This window comes from Neopsephotus bourkii, unplaced genomic scaffold, assembly GCF_033783945.1.
Source record: "Neopsephotus bourkii isolate Nb327-2 ecotype Australia unplaced genomic scaffold, CSIRO-AGI_Nbou_v1 NB_39, whole genome shotgun sequence".
Lineage (NCBI taxonomy): Eukaryota > Metazoa > Chordata > Aves > Psittaciformes > Psittacidae > Neopsephotus > Neopsephotus bourkii.
In genome coordinates, this window is record NW_026900556.1 from 691,261 (window position 1) to 711,856 (window position 20,596).

Sequence of the window (20,596 nt, forward strand, 5' to 3'; positions counted from 1 at the left end):
CTTTTTATATGGAACCTCTGTGCTCTCCATTTCTTTTCCTAATGGACTCAAAGGTATTTCAAACGTGCTGCTTTCAGTTCAGATCAGTGACTCCTTATTTTATACTGCACCTTTTTCCAGCTGCTGCTCAGTGAAAAGTTATCCATGTTTTCCTTAAGCAAGGATAGGGAATGAATTTAATTAATTAATATAGCCACAGCTAATTTAAGGCTGGGACAGTACTGCCATGCACATAAGTTATTAGTGTAACTACTCACTGTGCTCTAGCACTGCTTACTACTCTACATTCTCCCATCTTGTGCACTTCGGAGAAGGGAAGTGAATGCTCTGACTATGGATTCCTATGTCAGTGGAAGCTGGGATATTACCTGCTTAGTGAAAGCCTTTGGGATAACTTAATCAAGGTGTTTCATCCTTCAGAATGGATAGCGTTATTTCAGAAGATGTTTGTGGTCCTTTCTGAATGTTGTTGCTTCCAGCTCATGCGTGTGGAAGATGCTTTTATTGATGCCTTCTTTTCTCATGTGTTATGGAGTAGATCCTGTGCCCCATGAACTTGAAGGGTTTACCTGCATGTTCCTCTTGGACCTTGCCTTTGGATCAGTGTTCTTTCTGCCTTGTCTTTAGGTCCATGTTCTTTTTTTGTTACTGACAACTCTTGTTTGTATAGAGTATTTTTATGGTGTTCAGCTACCTCTTGAAAGCACAGACCTGTCTTGTCATCTTCCCACCGTTTGAGCAGAGAATAAAACCAACTGCTTACTATGTCCAAAGGCACAAGACAAGGTGCTGTCAGGCTTCCACAGTCATTTTTTGTGGTTAATTTTACACCTGAGAAGACCTGTTCAGGAACTGGAAACAACATAAGTGGTCTCTTTATTTCCTTTTCCTCCTTCCTCCCAACTCAATTCTACCATTATTGTTTCTCTGCATGTGGATTCTGGTCTGTCAACTGTACTTTAGTTCCTAAGTGGGTTGGCCATGGTGCTGCTGTGACAAGCCATCACTCCTGCACAAGGTAGCTCAGGCTGCTTTATGAATTAGGATAAGCTCCCATAGACTTTGTCAGCCTTTGGCATCAGAACACTTGGCAGAGGTTTGTCATTGCCAGCTGAGGCAATGGAGATAATTTGTTGAAACCAGAAAACACAACTGAAAAAGAATTAGGATTAATGAGCTTTTGAAACTTTTAGACCAAAAAGTATTAATTAAGCAGCAGATCATTCAAAATGTTCTGATATTGGCCTCAAAACCTGCAAGTCTGCTTCTCTTGCGTGGTTCCTGATGTGTCCTCCATGAAGATAGGAGGGGGAAAAAGAACCCTGAAAAAATAAAGGGAGCAAGGGGAGAATCACCTTCAGACTTGGAATTCAGAAGACATTTAATCATTCTTTCTCTGATTCTGAGTTTCTCCCAGGTGAGCTTAATGTGCATGTTGCTTTGCCTTATCAAAAGACAGGTAGTTTGTGCCTTTACTGGGATTCAGCATCGTGAATAAGGTATAATGGAATAGTTTGATCAGCTTGGAAGGGAAAGAAGTTGCCTCAAGTTGCTTTTAGCATCTTCTTTAACATGTTCAGTACTTCCATTGTTCCCTCTTTCACAGTGTTTCTTCTCTTATAGGCAGAAGTAGGATTCATGGGGTTAATCTAATCTACGGAAGGACAGGAGGCTGCTCAGATGTTCAGAATGGTATATTTTTATTTACACTCAGCTTGAGAACTGTGATGTTATTTAACAGCTTAGGCTACTACAGCTTTAATTATAATGGTGATATCATTGTATTCAAACTTGTGCTTAGACAGCTGGAGCCTAACATTCTGTTCACAGATGAGGAAAGCTGTGTGGACATCTTCTTTGCTGCACCTGATGGCAATATGGGAGCCAGCAAATACACTGGTGCAGAGCAAGGACCTTAGATTTGATGTTTGCTGTTGAACAGAGCTGAAAACTGTCTTTTTCTGCTTCTGGTTAAAATGTTTATCACAGAATTGTTGGAAGGGACCTTAAAACTCATCCAGCTCCAACCGCTGCCACAGGCAGGGGCACCTTCCACTAGAGTAGCTTGCTCCAAGCCCCTGTGTCCAACCTGGCCTTGAGCACTGCCAGGGATGGGGCAGCCACAGCTTCTCTGGGCACCCTGTGCCAGCGCTTCAGCACCCTCACAGGGAAGAGCTTCTGCCTAAGAGCTCAGACCAGTCTCCCCTCTGGCAGGTTCAAGCCATTCCCCTTGGCCTGTCCCTATATGCACCACAAAAAGTCTATCCCCACATTTCATGTAAGCCTGTTGAGGTATTTATTAGACTGTAGGTATTTATTTAGAATAACCCAGTTTAAGAAGTTACCTGTACTTGGCTTTTTTTCTTCTTAAGGTGACTTTCTGAACATTTCCCAAACCACCAAATCATGTAACTAGTACAGTTTTCCTCATCTTTAATAAGACCTTTACTAATAGTGGAGCTGGAACCACAACTTACACTATGGATCACATTCTCTTTAACAAATAACTGACACTTGTAATGAGACAAGCTCATAATTAAAACTTGGTTCCAGGAAGTAAGTGGAAAATACTAAAGTTAATCTTTCACTTTCTTTAAAGCTGATGTGTCAGAAATGTGCACTGACTCAGAGCACCTCTGAATCATCCTATCAGCGTGTGGAGGAGTGATGTATATGCCATACCACTGGGAACCGTGGAATCAATTCCCATTGCTTGCTTCTTGATACCAAAGAACAGGGCTCTGAAGTTTCAACTACTTAAATATATGCAGTATCCCAACTACTCTGCTAATGGATGGTGGGTCTGTGGCACCAATGAATCTTGAAGTTAATGGAGACTAAGAGGGGATAGAAATGTCATAAGGCAGATTTGACCTAAATTTGTTGCTCTTGTTGTGCAAAGAGTGCTTGAGAGTAATAAATCTTGTCAGCTGTGGTTTAATATTGGCTTCCTCCTCCCATAAGGCAGACGCAGCACTGCTATTGGAATAGCCATAGGGTCTCCATCTTCAACAAGGGAAGAAACAGTGGTCAGTTATATGACCTTTTGTGATTATCTGTCCTATTTTCCTTTGAACAATAGGTGAAGGGAAGCATGCTGTTTGTCACTCTGTGTGAGCTGCTGTGTCTGTGTTACACTTGGACAAGAGTTGTTTGCAGCATGGATGGAGAAGAATAAAAACAAGTCTGTGCCCAGGCTGTGGTGTGGACATCCAAAGGGAATAGCAGAGGCAAAAATGGACAGAGAGGACTGACTGTACCCTCAGATGTGCATATTAAGACCATTTAGGGAATTCTAAATATGTGAGGAAATGTTTAAATTTCCCTTAAATGTCTTGATCTGTGGCCCAGTGAGGACATTTGCACGTCTTGTCTTAGCTGGCTTTTCTCTTTGGAGTTTTGTTTGCTTGTTTTCCCCTATTCTGCTCTTAAACTAGGGAATGCTGCAAACTTGAACTGGTCTCTTCACATGTCTGTAAGGGATTAATTGTTCAAGAAAGCAGAGGTCTATTCCAGGAGCTGTCACATGTTCCTTAGGCTCCAGGCAAGTGGACCCTCGTTTGTTGCTTTCTCCTACTTGCCTCTTTCACCAGCATGTGGAAGCATCACCAGGAAAATGGAATGGAACTTAAAGGATGCATTTGTTTACCTTGTAATACTTAGTGCAAGTCAAGTCTGGCCTTGAACACTGCCAGGGATGGGGCAGCCACAGCTTCTCTGGGCACCCTGTGCCAGCGCCTCAGCACCCTCACAGGGCAGAGCTTCTGCCTAAGAGCTCAGCTCAGTCTCCCCTCTGGCAGGTTAAAGCTGTTCCCCCTTGGCCTGTCCCTACAGGCCCTTGTCAAAAGTCCCTTTCCAGGCTTCTTGTAGGCCTTAATTAGGTATTGGCTGGGCATCTCACTCCTGCAGCACAGACAGACATGTTAGTTACTGTTCATACTGTGCAAGACCATTCTTTCCAGTTTTCTATCATTGATAAAAATTGTTATAGTATTCCATAAAGAAAACACTTGAAGCCTCTACTGGATCCTCTGTGCAGTTTGTTAAGAGTATCAGAGCAAAAGGAAGCAGGAGAGACTGGATGGAGATAAAAGGAACTGAGTGTAGGAGAGATAATAAGGGTAAAGATGGAGAGTGGCGTACTTGAGGGACAGAAGAATAAAGGAGAAGAGCAAGCAGGGAGTAGGATAATAATGGGAGAGGATATGGAGGAAGAAGAGTCCACACTTACACCTTAGGCTAAGGAAGGGGTGTTCTTCTGTCTAGGAAGGATGTATGAGAGAAAAGAAGTGATGGGTTGATTCTGCAGCCAAAATGCTGTTGGCTTTCCTAAAGCATCTAGACCATAAGCAAGACCTAACTTGCTTTTTGCAAAACTTGAGTTGCATTTTAAAGCTTTTCTGCATCAGACTGATTTTTTGATTACTCATTTGCAGGATTCTGTTTCATCTTGGATTGTAGCCTCAAGAGATGGGAGCAGGGGTGGGAGTATTATGAAACAAAGTGATTTGATTATTGGGGGGGGGGGTAGGAGGGTGGCAGCTTTGTTTTAACTTAGCAAATTGTTTAAAAGCACAGGCAGATGAAAAGGAGACAGCTAATCCAGTTAAGAACAGCCACTATGGGTTTGGATATTGATTTCTTCCCTCACTCTGTTGTCTTCTAACCTTGTTTTCCTACAGTTTTAGAGAAACTATCTTGAGCTCTACTCAGCAAATAGAGGATATGAACAAAATCGCTCCCTTTAAAGAAGCGATTGAACTCCTCTTTTAACTTGCCACTAAGTTTTCTTTCTCCATTCTTCAATTTCTCTTAATCTTCATTGAAATAGAAACTCTTTAAGTATGCCTTTTTTGCCTTTTAGCCTAAAATGATTGGGTTTTCTTTTACATGCTTGTTACCTGTTTACAATACATCTAATGCTAAAAGGTGTATTTTTAGCTGGCTCAGTAAAATAGCTTGCTTGCTCAAGGAGTTGTCATAGCAGCAATCTTAACAGATAGGCTGATCCTATTTAGCTTTTGCAGCCAAAGAGCGACCGTTAGGCACCAGTTTGACAGTTCTGCAGTGTTTTTTCTAAAGATGGAAATTGTGCTGGTGGTGGGGAATATGTGTTTTTTTGGTCCTACTTTAAAATATTGCCTTCTGTAGGTGTGTGGAGTTTGATTCAACCCGTCTATTTTCGTCTAGCAGAACTTGGGGAGAACTTTGAACGCACACACGCAGCATGTGAGATCCAGGATTTGAGGCTTAATTTGTAGAAGCTTGGAAATAAATGACACAGTGCAGCATATTGCAAAGCTGCTTTGATTCCTTTAACAGCCATAAGTGTTCTGAAAGAAAAAATGCCAGACTAGGGAACAGGCTCGTGCATCATTTATTCAGCTCTGGTTTGAAGTTGTGATAGATTGGGTAAATAGAAGAACTTTAGGGGTTAGTTTTGAGGAGCTGCACTGCCTGGGTTAGGTGATAGCTTAGTGTTTTACTCATTCCAGTTATCATAATATGAAGGAAAAAGGTGCTTCTGTTTGACAAGCAAAGGAATGGTGTTCTCAGGTGAGTCTGTATGATGGCTCTGTAAGGGATCTCTGTAGCTCTGAGCTGTTAACAAGTTTGGTTATTCTTAATTTACTGTGAGGAACTTCTACTGTCTGTATCTTCCAGTCAGATGGTATTGGGCCCAAAGTGGTGTTGTGAGGCAGGAGATTTATCCTTCAAAATCTCAAGTCTTTTACTAGACTTATACTTCTGAAGACTCATTAAAGTACCTAAGTTTAATGCTAACAGAAGGTTTTGGGTGTTGTTGGCTTAGACTGCTTTAACTGTGATTGAGAGTCAGAGTCTGTTTAGCCTTCTAATTGCTTCTTTCTTTCTTTCTCCTGTTATACTTGTTAAAATATATTGTTACTGTAGGAATGCAAACCATCATGTCAGGCTTATACACTCAGTTCCAGTGAGTCCTGATAACTTTCAGCACATACCTCCCCATTTGGGGTTGCTCTGGGAAATACTCAGCATGTTGCTTTCCATGCTTGCTTCAAAGCCAAGCTGAGAGTGGCACAAGTGACTTCCGTAACTCTGGTGTGGATTTGGTGTTGCACCACTGTTTATGGACTGGTGTGGTGATATCTAATGAATGAATCTGGCAGAATCTCCCTGCAGAGAAATGAAATACTGAATACCAACAGCCATTTCAATGTTCAAGTTATATTGCAGCTTTTGAGTGGCTTAAGGAGCTTGGTGCAGAGTTCTTACTGTGGTCCCATCACCCAAAACTCCTGCCTCTTCACCTTTTTTCTTCCTTGCCGGGCAACTGCTTTTCCTGAGTACTAATATTCATCCAAGTCTGCTCATCCCCTCAAGCTTGTTAACCTGACCAAGGATTAGTTTTAGTCTATCTTCAGCTTCCAGGCTAGCAAGTTGAACTAGCTCAGCAAAGCGAAGCCCACTGCTTCAAGGTAGAGACTGTAAACAGGGGGTAAGTAGATTTGGATGAAGAACTGAACAAGACCAAAGGCATCGAGACCTTACTCCCCTGGTAATCATCATCTGTACTGCTGTAATGTTAAGCTACACAACCATAATGCCCAAAGCTTTGCACTGCAATGGCTGTTTGCATGGCTGGATGGAGGAACTAACACAGGTTAATCTTGGAGGGAGTAAGTGGCAGGTTCATTTCACACACATCTTTCTCCTGGCGTGCACATGGCTGTGCAGGTCATTCTACTAGTGCGTGGTTGGTAGGGAACAGAAAAGGTAGAGTGAGGGAATGGTAGGATTGTGTATTTTTAACAGTGCCTGTTTATCCTGCTTGAAGGGTTCCATTAAGCTACAGGCTGAGAGTTGTAAATGGGTTGCCTGTTGTCTGCTCTTAGATGAGACCTGTTCCCTATCAAGACTTGGAGATAAATGTATTGGACAAATGAAAGAACTTTCTCTGTTAATACATCTAATTGGTGGGTTTGTCACATGGGGCAGGACCTGGTTCCCTGCTGGTTTGCAGCATTCGAAAGGGAAGGCAAGCAGTTAGATGTACGTCCCTCTGTTCAGATGGACCTGGAGATCTGTTTCTGTCACTCATACTCTCTCTCTGTTTTGTTATTCCAGGCAAAGTCGTGCATTTGTCATATGTGTGGTGCCCACCTGAACAGACTCCACTCTTGCCTCTACTGTGTCTTCTTTGGCTGTTTTACAAAGAAACATATTCACGAGCACGCAAAGACAAAGCGACACAATTTAGGTAAGCTGTCATCCTGGTGCTTTTAACTCACTCTGTTATCCCTGTCACTTCCAGGCCAGTAAGGTAATACGGCAGGGGGTTGGAACTGGGGTGGTCTTAAGGTCCTTTCCAGCCCAAACCATTCTATGAGTTTATATATTTTCTTGTAGACAGGGAGATCAATTTTGTTTGTATTTTGCATTAGTTTGGGGGTATTGTTTTCAACTTGGTGCTTAAGCTTTCACTTCATCGAAGATAAGTTTTGGTTCACAGCATAAACGTGAGTTATTACTGTTTTGGATTTATGAATGAATGTCATATATAGTGCAAAAGAATTGGGGTTATTTTTTCCCCAAGTGTGAAAACTGGTGGGTTTAGTGCCTTGAACTAAAGTGTTTATTTCAGAGAACTTTATTTCAGGAGGTCGTGTTCACTTTCTTGTTCTTGCTGAGGTAAAAACCATCATTCCTGTCGCAAAGAAGACTAATCAAGTAACAAATTTGTACCTTTTTTGTGGGTGGGTTTGTTTTATGCCTTATCTTGGGGTTTTTTTGGAGGGGAGAGGAGGGTAAGAGGGTTCTGACGGGTTTATTTCTGTCTTCCTGTTTCCACTGGGGTTAATAAGTGAAGTAATAAAGAAACAGTTTAATTCAGAAACATATATTCAGAGGCTATCTGGATGTGGTCCTGGGCAACCTGCTCTAAGTGCTTGAGCAGGAGGCTTGGACAAGGGGAACTGCAGATGCCTCTGCCAACCTCAGCCTTTCTTGGAACAATAAAAAACCCCAAACCAGCCCTGTATGACCATGTTTGATTGGCTTTTAAAGGATGTAATCTCAAGGAGCTTTTGAAATCCTTAAGTTACTTAGGAACCTTTTCCAATGCAGTAATACAAATTATTCTAGGTAAAATCTGTCAAAGGATTTCCAGTAAAGCGTATATAAAGGTGTATTAACCCCCCTTTTATTCCACTCTAAGCTTATGGCCAGGTTTAAGATGTAAAAATTGACACCATAGACAGTATTTGCCTGTTTCTCTGTGGATACTATATAAACACTAATATTTTTACCACTAAATGTGCCATATTGATGGAGAACCTTTTAAAAGAGCTTTACGATTGCACATGTTGTGACTTGCTGTTTATGTATTTAGGAAGCTTCAATTCTTGAAGTTAATTTTTGTGCAAGGTGTCCATTGTAATGAAATATCTTCTGTTTCCTTAAAGGAAAAAACAACCCTGAATGGAGGAGGGAGGTTCTTTGAAGATGCTCTCTTGTTTAAAGACTGTTGTAGTTCTTGCCATGGTACTAGACAATTAAGAACATGTCAGATAAGGTACTTCCCAAAAGGAATAGCCTTTAGATTAAAAAGGGCAGAAGTTAATTATACCCACTGAAGCACAGAATAAAGTCTGGTATCATCCCCAAAAGGATTCGTTTGCAGCTAAATACAGTGTACTCTGCAGAAATCCACGTAATGTGAAGATTGTACAACTGCCTGCTTGACTTCTAGTTTTGGAGATTCCTTTCCTCTATATTTTTAATGTATGTTTTGGTGTTTAATTTCCAGCTGAATGCAAAATGAGCTGTAAAAATATCTTGGTGGCTTTGCCTAGTGCTTTGGGTTGCTTTTAACTGCTGCAGTTTTCATTGGAGGGGGGAAATAACATCTGATAGGCAAAACCAAGTGAAGTGCTTTGAGATTTCAAAACGGACAGGGATTATTTTAAAACACTTGGTGACTTTTTGCTGAGCCAACATCAGTCTCCATGGAGACCAGCAGGAACGGCACACTTAATCACAGCTCGGAGAAATATCATTGATTTCAGCTCTAACAGCTGTCTGAGCCCTGGAAGTGATGGTTTTGCAGCTAACTGACTCTGTGTTTCAAGAGGCTTCAGGATCAGAGCCCAGTGTGGTTTTAAAAGACATCTCTTGTTCCCTCTGCTCCCCTGAGCAATAGACACACTCCGAGCTTATAGAAATACCTGTGCTCTCGCATCTGCTTGCCTATTCAGTGTCTATTAATAATGCTGTACTTTTAGTGTGTTCTTTGATGTGGGTGACAGGTAGGTGAAGATCCAGCTATATGAGCTGCTGTTTTTAATCTCTGCATTGCACAGTCTCTGTTAGTCGATCACCGCAAGAGGTTGATATTTCCACTGGGTTGGGAATCCTTAATGCAATGAAATATCTTTATACAGATGTGATATCCTTTAGAAAGAAGTAATAAGACTGACCTTTCCAGGACTTTGAAGACTTGAAACTGTTCAAACTAGCCTTTTCCTGTTCTCTTTCAGTACTGTTCTCTTACGTGTGTAGGCATCCCTTATGCCACCAAATATATGAAAATGGTATTAGTTGTAAACACCCATGGGTATATCTTAGGATTGCTTAGAGAAGATCTTTGTCAAAATACTTTTTAATACTTGAAAAGAAGGAGTTATGTCTGTATGAAACTCATGACAGGCACAAGGTTCAGATACCACTTAGATGGAGTAGGGCTAGGTAGTCCTGTGATTAGAACTAAATAACCTCATTGACTGCAAGAATAAAAATGAGATGAAATTTGATAATAGAAAATACAAACTCTTTGTGCTTTAAGATAATAAATCCTTGTGATGGCAACCAGAGGATCATTTGATTGGAAGCAGAAGAGAAGGAGGAAAGCATTTAGGATATACACGTCATCCATTCCTCATAGCCTTTAAAAATACCTGCTGTTCTAGGATGTGGTGTGCAAAGCATTGCAGGCAAACTCTCATTTGTTCCGTGATGTGCATTCCTATAGCGTAGCTCAAACTTGGAGCCAGACTGGGCTAGTAAGAAGGCAGCAGGTATTTGGTCATTGCCATTGTCTGCTGCTAGAGCTGCTCTGGTAAGTGCAGGTAGTTGTGAGCTCCTCTTGGTATCAGAAATGACTCCTGAAGAGTTCTCTGTATGTCTGGAATAATCTTAGCTCTCAGCAAGCCAACCTCCTGTACATTTACCTGCTCATTGCCAGCTCTTCTTGCCTCAGACTCAACTAGTAACTTCTATGCAGTTCTGGATCTTACTACTACTCTGATTGAAAACAGTGTTTTGAGGTAAGTCTCCATTGTTGATCAGAGGAGGATATTCAGATGAGTGTAAGCAGCTTGCATCATACCCTATGGAGCAGCACAAAACTTGGTGTCTGTGATTTGGGGATCCTGCCCCCAAATTTCTGGGGAAAAAGACCCAAACCAGAAAACAAACAAAACAAACTGAAACAAAAACCCAGCAGGATTAAACAGGGAGTGTTTAACAACTTCTCTCCTTTAAACCTGAATAATAGTTTGTACTGTCAAGAGAAGGTACTTTAGGCAGGAGGATTTCACTCTTTTCAGTTTTCAAAGGTTTACTGCAAACAGGGAAGCTCTTGAAGGTTGTAGGGTCAGAGAAGGGCAGGGACAGTACTTAACAAAAGGCAAAACATAATAGGAAGCAAAGGGTAACCTGAGTGTAGGCATGCTCTGGAGTAGACTGGGTGTGTGCACACGTAGTAAGTAGTGTGTGTGTATATGATACCTATATTTCTGAATGAGGTCGAAGAGCTGGAGCTAATATTCTGCCCATAATCAACTAACATAAAATGTTTGGCCGAACCATGGTTCCTCTAAATTCCAGGTCTGGATGGGGTCAGTGGGCATCTTGGAGACTTTAGAGCACAACCCACAAAAACACTTCTTATCTGTTGGCTGCTGGTTTAAAAATAGAAGAAGTACATAGAGTAGAACAGTTTTATCTCAACTATTAGGAGAAGAAAATACCCTTTCTCTTAGGTACTGCTGAACTGTGGCCATTGATTTAATATGTATTAGAAGGGTGGATATTTGATGCTTCATTTTTGGCAACGAAAGGAAGTTTGGCTTGTGTTTGGGTTTGGTTTGGTTTTCCTTTCCCCCCCCTCTGAAATGAAGTATGTGCAACTGCACGTACTCAATGGTTCCAAGGTGGGTTGGACACCATATAGTGATTTGGTGGGATCAGCCTTTCTTTTTCTTCCTTTTTTCTTTTCTCCCCTTTTTTCTTGGCCCATTCCCCTTTTATTTTTCCTTTCTGAAGAATCTCTGACTAGGAGAGCTGGTAAGACTGTTGTCACCTTGCTACAGGCTGAGAGGGTAAGGGAGAAGAATGAATACCCCTTAATGTGTCTGCTCACTAGTTCCTGGCAAAATGCAATATACGTGTTGGTTGATGCATCAGATGGGTCTGGTGTGTTTGGAGTTCTTCTGGTTGTTTGGGATTTCTTGGCTATTTTGGGGTGTATTTTTTGTTTCTCATTGAGATTAGTAAAGACTTTCTTAGTGTTATCAGTAAACCTTAGTATCTTCCAAGTTTAGGAATTCTGAGCTGTGATGCAGGTTCCAGGTGCCAGGAGGACAGGAGGAAAACAAGCGGATACTTGTATTAGTACATCAGGTTCAAGAACAAGTGAAGAGCTGGAGTTTAGCAAATCACTTCTTGTGAACTTACGACTGTTGTCTTAAACTGGTTTAATATTTAATGTTTAAGATGAGAAATTAGGGAGCATGAATTAGTTTAGGACGCTTAATTAAAACACTGTCTAGAAGAATTACTGCTGTATTACAGAAGTAGAATAGAATGCAGGTGACTTGCATAGAATGAGTTGCTTTCAAGTTGATAACACGCCAAGATTGAGTCACAGAAACTCATAATGGAATTAACTTCCATACAGGTAAAAACCGACCTGAATTGTGAGTTGCTATATGTTTCGTTGCACTTCAATGCAACCAGTGTTGTAAAGAAGATGGTACGAAAACATGATTCACAGATCTGTCTTATCTGATGGCAGTCATATATTATGGTGAAGTATCCCCTTTTCACCTGAGCCACTTTGGTTCTGTTCATCTGGGTTGTTCCTCACTGAAACATAGCAAGTTTAACTGGATGAGACATGCACACGCTGGATGTGGCACATTTCCGTGCTTTCTTACATGTCGTCAAGTTCCCATTATCTCTGGTCTCTTAACGTTTTCACAAGGATGTCATTGGTTATATTTGGCAAAGTAAAGCACTTGGGCTTAAAATAAAACACTTTCCTTGGCTTCCAGATAGAGTTTGAAGACCTTTTGCTGCCTGAATTTAAACTTCCACCCCTGAGCTGTTGTCTTTCCAAGCTTACTGTCACTTGCACCAGGAGATAACGTTGCTCTTGTTATGCCCACATGAGGTTCTGTGATGCCACCTTGTTTCTCCATCGGCTGATAGCTTTGTTTTTAAACGAATATTGAGGTATCTTTTGACTTTCTTGTGTTGCAGCTGCTTAGAACTCTGTGTATGAAGAGGTATGAGGAGATCTGACTGGAAGATAAGGGCTGTCAGCATAGAAAGTGTAAAAGCAATCTTCCTGTGAATTTGAGGCCCGTTCCTGTTAGGTTTGTGATCCCAGATCCTAATACAGATGAGATTTTGTTCTGTGTGCATTCTTATCCTTTACTGTCATAGTGGTTTGTACTGAATCCTCTGGTCAGGTGTCTCAGTTCGGAGTAGAGTTTCACAGCGATTTAGTTTTAACAAACCAAAATGTTTTAACCTGTTGATAACAGTGAGGTGAAATTTGTTGGTTTAGATGGGCTTTGTCCTTTTGATGTGCTGTAGTTTCTGCTACTTATAATGAATCACTTACTTTGGAAGAGTTTCTGTCAGTGAGTCTGTCCCTTCTGTGGTTCCTTCATTGGGGAACCTCTGCTCAGCACCCACCAGGCCCTGTGGGCTGGCTCTGTGCACATCATGCTCACCACAATGACTTGGTACTGAGTATTTTTCACTTCACCCTAAAGAAAACATCCTTTCTCACCTCAATGTGACTAGAATAAGAAAATTAAAGTATATTTCAAGGGAAAACCTCAATTTTTACTGACTGGAAACAATAAACTTACACACTTTACTAGGACCCTGAAATTGAGCAGCCGTGTTTTGGCTCTCATGAGAAACTGCTGCCCTTCCTTTGTGCTGTAACCAGGCCTGTACAGCTGCCTTGTCACTGGTGCTTGAGGTAATCTGTCCAAAACCTATTGCAGTCTTTTTAATGACATTGAAAGCATTGGCATATATACAACTCTATTGTTCACTTAAGTATGCTGGAAAGAGGACATTTGCTCAAGAGTCCTTAATCAGGGTCTGGACAATTACAGCTCTTTACTCCACCAGTGTTTGTGTTAGACTTTCTGGTTCTTTATATCAGAAATCCATTCTGCTCTGCACAAGTGGTTTGTGTAGGGTGGTCTCTTGTTGATTTTGATCTTGATAGCTATACTTCATCATTCATGCATGTAGATTCAGAAAGCTGAGAAGAAACCCTCTGAGTGCAGGTTACACCTACCCATTCTTACACTGAAAGTATTAGTGCTCACAGAGTCTTACACATTTAACATTCTGCCAGCCCTGTTCTGTTGTTTGGAGGGGAGAGGGGCTGTTTGTGGGATCTTTTAAAAGAATATATGGGGAACAATATTAGACTTCTGTCATCTGAGGCCAGTATTTCGGGTTTCCAACAGTTATTCTTCGTTGAAAACTGTGTGTAACTGGTAATGCAGTAGATTATGGAGTAAATAGCTATATAACTCTATGTAGCCTGTGATATACCCCCCCCACACACACACATGCAGTTGCATAGTGTTGTTACTGATCTTCACTGCAGCCAAAGTTCTTATCCCCTTCTGTAATATTCTGCTGAAGGAGCAGAATTCTGAGCACAAGGGTGAAAATTGCAGTGTTTGGACATCACACCAGGTAACACTTGATAGTCCTTATCCTCTTCTAGAAACTGATGGTGATCCAGATAGGCAGAACAAAAGAATGAAGCAAGATACCAGACATTATGCAAAGTTGCTTCCAGTCATTGTTTTCTATTACCAATGACTTGATAGAGTCATTGAAAAAGTGATTTAGAAAGAGGAGGAGGAGGAAAAACAAAGGCACACAGGACTGAAGGAGAGTGGTAGGAACCTGAGAGAGCTTTAGAGGCTGTGAAGGATGGACAAAACATGGTTAGAAAGAAACCTTACCACAAGCACTGGTCCACTAATGGGGGAGCACAAAGACTTCACCTTTGTTTGCCTGGTGAGACCAACAGCAGAATTCCAGCTGCGTGGCATGTGGTTTGGCTTGCTTATGACTTCAAAGCAATTCAGGGCTGTTGCTTGCAGGCCACCTAATGCGCTGATGGTTTCCTTTGTTTAACACAAGTTTCCACTGTGGAGAGATTATTTTAATAATGCTATTTATCTGGAAAGAAAAGGAATTTGGAAATAAATGGGGCTATACTCTTGAGGGGCAATGGTGATGTGTTTCTCAGTTGGCTGCTAGATGCAGATTGTGTTTTAGTAGCTGGCTGAGAATTTGCTAGTGCCCACTGAATTGGTTTTATTTTACTTTGTGGCTTTTTTCCATATCTGTCTGATGTGCAAATAATTACTGAAAATCAGCAATTTGCCATGAGTAGTTTGCACTTCCTTCTTCCTCAGTGTATATTGAAGCAAAATGTTTCCCAGTTAGCTGATCCATTTAATTTCTTGGCTTTCGTTTCTTTGGGGTTGTGTAAGAAAACTACTTTGAACAATGGACAAAGTTCTTGCATCCATTCTAAAAGAGTGTGTGAAATGAGAGTGAGCCACGTAACCTATGGAATAAACTACATTTTTGAGTCTTCAGCTCTGTCTCCTGTTCAAGCCTTCATTTGGGTTTTAAATAGGTGCTTTGTAATTATTTTAATGACGTTGAATGGGAATTACTGAAGTCTTAAAAAAGGCAGTATCAAACTTGCATATCAGGGCTTACAGTACTGGTTCTGCACATGTTGTCAGTCACTGTAATTATGCCTTTTGGTTACTTACGTCTTCAAGAGGTATATTGTGAGTTACAACCAACTTGAAGGCAGTGAATGATTTGTTGTCTTGCACGGTTTTCTTGCTGTACCAGAAGCAATTGAATAACTGATACTGTAACTGGAGAAGAAATCAGGATTTTAATGTATCTTTTTTCTTTATCCTTCAGATTCTAAGGTACAGATTTTACTCTTTGTGAACTACTGAGAAGAAAGTGACTGACTTGGAAACCTGCTTAAAAATGTCTTCTAGTTTATAAACTCACGTCTTTTTTCCTTCCTCCCCAACTTCCCTTCTGTTTTGCAGCCATAGACCTTTTGTATGGGGGTATATACTGCTTTATGTGTCAAGATTACATATACGACAAAGACATGGAACAAATTGCCAAAGAAGAACAACGAAAAGCTTGGAAATTACAAGGTTTGGTTTTCCTGCCTGAATTTCTTGTTTCTGGCTTTAATCATACCTATCCCTCCCATTTGTCAATGGCAAAAAACCAGTAAGGGGAAGAGAGAGCTCTTTAGAGAAAGTAGTGCAGGCCATGGGAGAGAGAGAGATGTCTAGCTGTTGCTTTCCAGGAGTTAGACTGTTAGTTTTATATGTACGCCACACCTAAGTGTAGCAAAACCATTTCCTTTTTAATGTCAAGAAGATATAAAAATACCTAACATTAATACTGCCAAGCATCCGAGTCAGATCTGTATCAGGTAGAAAATGTACCAGTCTGCTCTTTTAGGCTTATATAGGCAACAAATCCATTCCCCTCACATGAATTTCCACCCTTGTGTGTGATTTTTTTTTCTTTTTAATGACTTCTTTTTTTTTCTAATAGAACGTGCCAGCTTACTTACACACCCTGTGCTTTCATGGTACACGCACAGTATCTATGTAGAAATATTGACACACAAAATATCTGTACCCACATTTGTTTTATTCAGTTTGCTTTCCCTAATTTTTTCTTTTTTAGCCTTCACCCCAACAGTGGTTTCTCACTACCAGTGTACAATGACAGGTAAGAGGCGTGGGCTGGCGACGCACTTCACTAACAAGCGTCCCTTTGCTGGTTATCCTGCCATTATAGACATGAATCACAGTTACAAATGCCAGTTTTATCGTGCCAGTTGTTTTCCTCTTGTTTGGATATGCTCCAGTGATTGAATAATTACAGCAGACTTGATTTCATATGCCCTTTCCTTGATAGAACTACTCCAAACTAAACCTGTTCTCCCTGTGTATTTTTTGGAAAGGAAAGGAAGTAGCATTTATCTTAACCTGAGTAGTTTCTAAGCATCAGTTATAAAAGCTTGTCATCTTCCATTTCCAGTGGCCTCCAGGGGGTATGTTTTCTTAAAGTGGGAAAGTGTGTATTTGAAGACAGATGACTTCTGTCTAGTAACGTGTCTTACCGAATCCATGGCATCCTGTTTCAATGTGACAGCCTTAGTCAGGGCTGATATGACTTCAAACCATTCTTAACCTCATTTCCCATTTTAAAAATAGGAGCTAACGTGGTATTAAACAGTTTTTCTGATGGCATATCAGAAGTATAGCTGCTGTTATTTAGTTCCTGCTGCAGATCCCATTCTACTTCCTGCTTATGCCCATTTTGAGGGAGTTGAGGCACCAAATTAATTAACTACAGCAACATAACACTTCATGATGCTATAGAAGAGGAAGGACTCAGGTTCTTTATTTTTGAATATATAAATTCAAAGACTAATTTCTTAATTATGTTATTCTTGACAAATGATGTATTTGTGCCTTCTGGACTGAGATGCAGTCACTTGTCCTCCGATAGACCTCAGGCTGCTCTGGCTTATGTTCTAGAGAAATAACAGCTTTAAGATAGTTAAATCTTCTTGTCTTGGACCAGAGTTGTGTGGTGAAGGGAAGAATCACCTTCTCTGTACTGGTTAACTGACAAATGAATGGCATACTATATATGAATATATATTGGTATAAATATGCACACTGCATCTTCTGTCTCTGTAGACCAAATCTGTGATAATCAGTGAAGCTATAAACCAAAGGAATAGACAGTCGACTTTAAATGATTGGAGTGCACTGTATAGATAGTTTTCTTTCAAGTCATGGCATAAGCCCTTTTATGGTTTTTCATCATGAAACCATGTGTGTTTCCCCACAAATTTATGTAAGGAATGAGAAAGCGAGATACATAGGAGAAATAATGGAGAATTATGTCTCTTTTTTCCCCCCTTCCTTCACCATTGCATCAATCCATCCCCACCTTGCCATAGTGACTCAAGTTATCCGAAAGATTATAAAGGCAGAGGGAACGCTTCTTCCTCCAAACTGAATGTCAAGATTAGTGCAAACCCCAGACTGAGTGTCTTGGTTTTATATTTCTATCACAGTTAGTTAACCTCGGATAGCGTTGGCAACTTGAGGAGTGAATCCAGTCTGCAAAAACTGAGATTGGCTTAAAAACTGAAGTGTGAATGCTGTGTATTTTCAAACTTGGATCCACAGTGCTTGAAGGGTGTTAGTATATACTTTAATAGATGCTCACATAACAACATGATGCCTGGAGAAAAAAAAAACTTTAAGAAAACCCCCGAATATCATGATTCATTTCATTCTCTTGTAATATTAACACTTAGTGTGATGAGTCCCCATGTCCAGCTGTAGTTCAGGGTTATATGGTATAACTCTGAACAAGTCCCAACTCTACCTTTGTTTTTTCCCCTCTAATACTGATTCTCTTTTAATAATGAGGGAGGTGTGAATACTCAGAGCCCTTTGTTCTAATGAATGCTTGGATTTTGGGGAGGGGAAAAGGGGGCATTTGCTCAAGTCTGGCAAAGTAACCAGTCAATATTAATGATTACTTGCAAAACTGACCTGTATAAACTAGAGCCTTCATTGCCTTTTCCTTCCCTCATCCGTATGTCCCTGAGAAATGACAATTTGTGTATTTGACCTAATAAAACGAATCCTTGGATGGAGATTTCACATGCTGACTTGAATCCCTGGCTGTTTTAGAGCATCATTTTCAAAATGATGAATTTTGACTCTTAGAACACGACTTTCCTTTAGTTGTAAATGGTAATCTGTGCATGTTTTGTTTAAGGTAGATTATGGTGGAGTTTCTGGCATGTTTGTGGCTGGTGTTAAACCTTTCATTAAACCTTTTTCCTTCTTTGTGGTGGTTAGTTGTGTTTTGCTTTTGTTTTAAACACCGCACCACTCCTAATAAATGGTTCTGTCTTTTCTCACTCGTTTTCAGGAGTAATAAAACCTCAATATTCATGTTAAATTACACAGCTGGAACAAAACACTTTAATATCTGTCTCTGATTTAACTTGTGCTCTTTCTAATGAAAGGCTTCTGTAAGGAAAGTTTTCTGTCTGTTGTGCTCTGTGTGTTGTGGCATTAACTTTACCCAGTTTTCTGTTTGATTTCATTCCATTTTAATTGAACAATATTTGATTCACCCAGAATCCTGCAGAGTAACCCAGGCTGTCATGTTTAACTTGTCTTGAAGAGTTGCTCTTGTGAAATGCTTTGGTCCCCATCCTCTTTAAGCTATATAATTATATATATATAGATATAAATATATATGAATAGTCCCACTGACATATGTGGAACTATTGCATGCCTAAAGTTGAGCGCAGATGTGTTTCTGGGTGTGAGTTTTGTTACATTTGATTTAAACCAGGATTTAACCATATTCAAGGGGTTTTTACTACAAGGCTTCATCCCACCATCAGGTAACACTGTGTTTGGCCACGCTTAAACTCCAGTGAGCCCAAATGCCAGAGTTGGGATTTTACAGCTGGCCAGTGTAATAGCTGCTACTAACACTGTGTTAAAAATGATGTTGAGCTTTCTTTGCCATCCAATTCATATAAATTCCTAAGGGAGCATTACAAACACGAAAAGAGTTGCTGCAGACATCTAATCCAAAACTTGTTGCCAGCCAATGTTCTGTCATATGTGAACTGTCCATATGTGCATCTCTGAAGTTGCTTCATTTGTCTTCCTTTGCCTACTGTATAGTGTACTCAAAGCATTGCAGCTGTTTTATCTCATCAGTCGGTTACACAGTAATTAGTTTCCTTTTCTGTTTTCCTGGGTGTGGAGCTTGATGCTGAACCTTGGAGAAAGGAAAGGGACTGTATGATTCTGGTATTCTTTCTTATGCTTCTCGCATAATCTCTTGCTGAATCAAACCAAGTGAGAGATGGGTGCATCAGTGTAAATAAGACTTTTCTAGTCCTCCAGAATGTGAAAGTGAGACCTTTCCTTACTCGAAGCTGGAGGGTCAGTAGTAACTATGAATTGAACATTTTTGGGTGGGTAGCTTCTGACAAGCAGAGCTATTTCTGAAAATGAAGATCAAAGAGCTATTAAAATTTCATGCACATTATGCAGAATGTGTAAGCCTCTAGCTATGTTTTCTGCTCTCCCTCTTTCCATATGTATGATTTATATTTTCTGTAGCACAGCACTGTTTCTGCTCCATGCATTCCGTGAAAAATAACTCCTAATTGACTTTAATCCTCAGTTTTAGAATAGATTGCTTGTCATCTTATTATTCTTTAGTTTTAATGCCAAGATGCTTTTGTGGCTCGCTACAATTGACCCTGCATAATAGTAATTCCTCTGTGCTACGTAGAATGCTGCGGCAGTACTTAGCTGGTCAGCACACGAGTCTTCACTGTTGTGTTGTTCATGTATCAGGTTTACACTGCACACAACTCTGTGCTTACTCCAGATCTATTCTCCATACTACTAATCTGACTCATTTTTATTGCACTTTCCTGTGAACAAAATTAATGTATTGAAAATCAGTGTTGATGTTTAAAGGGAGTAATGACAGATTTTTTAGCTGCAGCTCATGAGGAAATAGTAAAGTAATTGGAGAGGTTTGGTTTGTTGGTGGGGGGAGGGCTGTATTTAAACCTACTACTAATTGCATTTGTAGGTGATCTTAGATCCATCACTAGAGTGAATCTCAAGTGCTAGAACTTGCTAATGTCTAATCCTACAACAGTGGTTATAAGGAAAAGTCATACTTTGTAATGGTAAATTCTAAGACATGTAACAACTGTTTAGTATATCGAATTCCTAAATACTGCTATTAATCTATAAAGATTAAGCCTCTATCTGTCCATTAAGTTGGGTCAGTTTTGATCTATTTAATAACCTGTCAAAGCTTTGGAGAGGAGATTTCTTGGTTATCCTGTATCTTCTCCTGAAATCATACAGTGGTTCTGTCACTTGACCTCCTGAGCACAAAGAAATGCATTTTTGTGTAATAGTGGATTTATTCTCGTGCTGGCATTTCCTTTTAACTGAAAGGAGGATTATAATCCAATAATGGAAAACTTACTTGGGCTAGGTATTCCTTATAGGTAAAGAACAGCTTCTCTTTTCTTCTTTAAGTTCTTACTTGTTGGAAGATTGATTGCTATCTTCCTGAAGGGCTAAAAAGAAATCAGCCTCTTGCAGTTGTACATAGATTGAATCTAACAGTTGTACAT

The 20,596-nt window shown here is 40.3% G+C and overlaps 1 protein-coding gene across 3 annotated transcripts in view; it reads left to right on the top strand.

Moving 5' to 3' along the window:
* Positions 1 to 20,596, top strand: part of USP22 (ubiquitin specific peptidase 22) — a 100,190-nt gene that overhangs the window by 30,850 nt on the left and 48,744 nt on the right. For 2 of the 3 annotated variants that reach the window (XM_061346229.1, XM_061346235.1), the window contains exons 2-4: positions 7,108 to 7,240; positions 15,396 to 15,509; positions 16,057 to 16,101. In XM_061346229.1, the coding sequence (XP_061202213.1) occupies positions 7,108 to 7,240; positions 15,396 to 15,509; positions 16,057 to 16,101 (292 nt within the window). The remainder of the gene's footprint in view (positions 1 to 7,107; positions 7,241 to 15,395; positions 15,510 to 16,056; positions 16,102 to 20,596) is intronic. The other variant, XM_061346233.1, reaches the window with a different exon arrangement.